At 22.0% G+C, this 4002-nt stretch overlaps 1 protein-coding gene across 1 annotated transcript; it reads left to right on the top strand.

The window, feature by feature from the left end:
- Positions 1-2598: 2598 nt before the first annotated feature.
- On the top strand, positions 2599-3986 carry EHI_061640 (heat shock protein70, hsp70A2, putative; the record flags this gene model as incomplete). The annotated part of the gene is made up of 1 exon (XM_001914117.1): positions 2599-3986. A coding segment is annotated over one exon (1388 nt), but the record flags the coding sequence as incomplete, so codon positions are not given.
- Between the last annotated feature and the right edge of the window lie 16 nt (positions 3987-4002).

Here is a 4002-nt window from a genome sequence, read left to right as displayed (position 1 = left end):
TTTTTAATGTAAAAATTAGAAATATGAAATAAAAGTGTCTAATTTAATGATGTAAAATAATTAATATTATTTTATTGTTGAAAAATATTTTACTCTTTTTATGTTTATTATTTATATGTATAATTTCATCATGATGTTTATTATATAATCAATCATATGTGTTATGTTATTATAACATATAATAAGTGATAAAATATAAATGAAAATGATATGAATATATGATATAGAATATAGAAAAAAACAAAAGAATAATAAGAATAAATGATAAATAAATACAGAAATGATAATCAATGATATAATAATAAAATCAAAGTATAAAAGATAAAATTAATATTAATATAAAACAAAAGAGAATAAATATAAATTGAAAATAGATATAAATGATAATAATATAAAAATGATAAAGATGAATAAACAAATACATCTAAATATAAAAGAATAACAAGAAGAAAATCTAAATAATATAAACATAAAAATAATAAAACAAGAATAATATAATAATATATAGATAATAAGAATAACACAATGATATAAATAATATAAACAGAGAAATAAATATATAAAAATAAATATATAAAAATACGATAGATAAATAACATATAAAGAAAAGAATAAAAATAATAAAAATAAATATGATTCATCAAATCATTTATTTCATTAATATTTCATACAAAATAGAAATGAATATAAAATATAAACATAAATATTTATATATTCTGTATTTATCATATTTTTTATTTTTTTATTTTTTTTAGGAGCAAAATATAATAAATGGAATATTCTATGGATGCAAATTTTTTTGCATCTTTTTTCTTTTTTGTAAATTATTTGGATTCATTTTTTCTTTGCTAATTTTCGTGCCAAATATAACAAACACATAAGTACATAAATCAATAAATGCAAAATAATATGAGAAAAATTAATAAATATAAAGATGAAATAAATAGAAATTAAATAAATTTGATAAGTAATGTGCGATTTATTCATAAATTAACAATAAAAATGAAAGAAATAGAAAATAATAATATATAACGATAAGAAAGACAATATAAAACAGAAAATGAAATTTAACATGTATTAATTATATAATGAAGATAATATTGAAGATGTAAAACCACAACAAACACAAAAATTAAATAATATGAAGATGGAAAAATAACAGTAATATTAACAGAATAACAACTCTAAAGAATGAAAACAAATATACAAAATAAATATCATTACTTAAAAATATTTATTATTAGAATTGGTTTATAATTAAATATTTTTGTTCTATTTTCAAAAATATGCAACAAAAAGTTAAATAATAAATTAATCTAATTCAATTATGAACTTCAATTCTCTTTGTAATAACAATCTTATATTAAACAAAAAGTAGTTATAAAATATTGAAAACACTTCTTTCTTCTGTTAATATATTTATTTGAAGAATATATTATTTAAACATTATGTTAATAATATTCATTTTTATTTAATTTTACTTCCATTTTATTTGATTTTAGATCATTTGTAATTAACATAAAATATATTCTATCAACATGAATAATTAATATAGTAATTAAATGATTAATCTTTTATTTGTTTTCATTATTTATTTTATTTATTGATAAACAACAAAAATCAAATAATTTTACATTAACACAATGCAGAATATGTTGTTTAATGTAACATTAATTTTTATTTCAATTTTAATTTTTCTTTTCAATTTATTTCAACTTTTAATTAATTATTTTATTCATTTCTTCATTCATATTATCCATGATATTTTTAATGTTTCATGTTTAACATTTAACATTTTTCTGTATTATTTAATTATATTCAAAGTACATTTCTTGACTTTAAGTGTTTAAATTAAATATTCATTTTTAATTATTATATTTTTTACATTAATTTTGTATATATTATCTAAAACAATTTCTATATTTGTATATGACATTGTTTATTTATTTTTGTAATGATAGTATATTTCTTTATATTTCTTTAATCAAATGTACGAATAATAAGAATAACATGATTAATGTTAAATACTTATCATATACCGTTTTTATTATTCTATTTCCTTGTTTTTGTTTTAATTATTTAGTATTCATTTTTATCAATCAACAAAACAATGAAATTTCTACTTGAATATTCACCACATTATTGTTCTTTTATTCAATTTATTTGTCTTCTAAATCTCAAAAATGAAGTAGAACGATATTTTGTGTTTTTATATAAATTCATTAAATACGACTGTTATTTGACTAATTATACTTTTAGTATTATTTGAGTCTTTCCATTCATTTTCTTATCTCTTGGTTATTTTTCTTATTTCTCATATCATTTGTTAAGTGTGATTAAAATGTCGTTAAGTAATTATTACTGTTCATTATGTAATGTTTATTTGGTATTGTATTTTTAGAGAATTAATATAAATGTTATTTAAATGAAAAGAAAGAATAATGTTATAAATAACAAAAGAACACGTGGAAATGATAAAGCAATGAGTAAATGAGTAGTAGAAAGAATGAAAGATTGGCACAAACAATGAACCACGTAAACATGATAGAAATGGAGAGAATGATATATAAAGGAAGTCTGAAGTAAAGAAGTCATTAAATGAGTAAATATACAGGATTAGGTATTGGAATAGATTTAGGTACAACATATTCATGTGTTGGTATTTGGCAAAATGATCGAGTAGAAATTATAGCAAATGACCAAGGAAATAGAACGACACCATCATATGTTGCATTTACTGATACAGAAAGACTTATTGGGGATGCAGCAAAGAACCAAATTGCAATGAATGTTAAAAATACGGTATTTGATGCAAAACGAATGATAGGAAGAAGGTTTAGCGATCCAACTATTCAAAATGATATGAAACATTGGTCATTTGAAGTAGTTGATGATGGACATGATAAACCACTAATTGAAGTAGAATATAAAGGAGAAGTTAAAAGATTTACACCAGAAGAAATTTCATCAATGGTATTAAGTAAAATGAAAGAAAAGACAGAAACATTTGTTGGAAAAGAAATAAAGAATGCAGTTATTACATGTCCAGCATATTTCAATGATTCTCAAAGACAAGCTACTAAAGATGCAGGAACAATTGCAGGAATGAATGTGATGAGAATTATTAATGAACCTACGGCAGCAGCTATTGCATATGGACTTGATAAAAAAAGTTCAGGAGAGAAGAAAGTATTGATATTTGATCTTGGAGGAGGAACATTTGATGTATCAGTTCTTGCAATTGAAGAAGGAGTGTTTGAAGTTAAAGCAACTAATGGAGATACACATCTTGGAGGAGAAGATTTTGATAATCGACTTGTTAAATATTTTATTGGTGAAATTGAAAGAACATATAAGAAAGATATTAGTGGGAATGCACGAGCTGTTAGAAGATTAAGAACAGCATGTGAAAGAGCAAAAAGAACATTATCAAGTGCAAGTGTTGCTAATATTGAAGTTGATCAATTATATGAAGGAATTGATTTTTATACATCTATTACACGAGCTAGATTTGAAGAAATCAACATTGATTTATTTAAATCAACTATTGGACCAGTTTCAAGAGTATTAGAAGATGCTAAAATAGATAAAAGTAGTATTGATGAAGTAGTATTGATAGGAGGAAGTACAAGAATTCCAAAAGTCGTTGAGATATTAAAAGAATTTTTCAATGGGAAAGAACCAAATAAAAGTATTAATCCAGATGAAGCAGTTGCGTATGGAGCAGCAGTACAAGCAGCTATATTAACAGGAACCGGAGGGAAAGCAACAGAAGATGTGTTATTACTTGATGTTGCACCACTTACACTTGGAATAGAAACAGCAGGAGGAGTTATGACAGCATTAATTGCAAGAAATTCAACAATTCCAGCAAAGAAATCCGAAATATTTTCTACATATGCAGATAATCAAGCAGAAGTATTAATTCAAGTATTTGAAGGAGAAGCATCAATGACAAAACATTGTAATTTACTTGGAAGATTTGAGTTAACAGGAATAGCA

The sequence above is a fragment of the Entamoeba histolytica genome, genomic scaffold (assembly GCF_000208925.1).
Source record: "Entamoeba histolytica HM-1:IMSS scf_1104750517207 genomic scaffold, whole genome shotgun sequence".
NCBI lineage: Eukaryota > Evosea > Mastigamoebida > Endamoebidae > Entamoeba > Entamoeba histolytica.
This window is presented reverse-complemented; position numbering and strand designations above follow the sequence as displayed.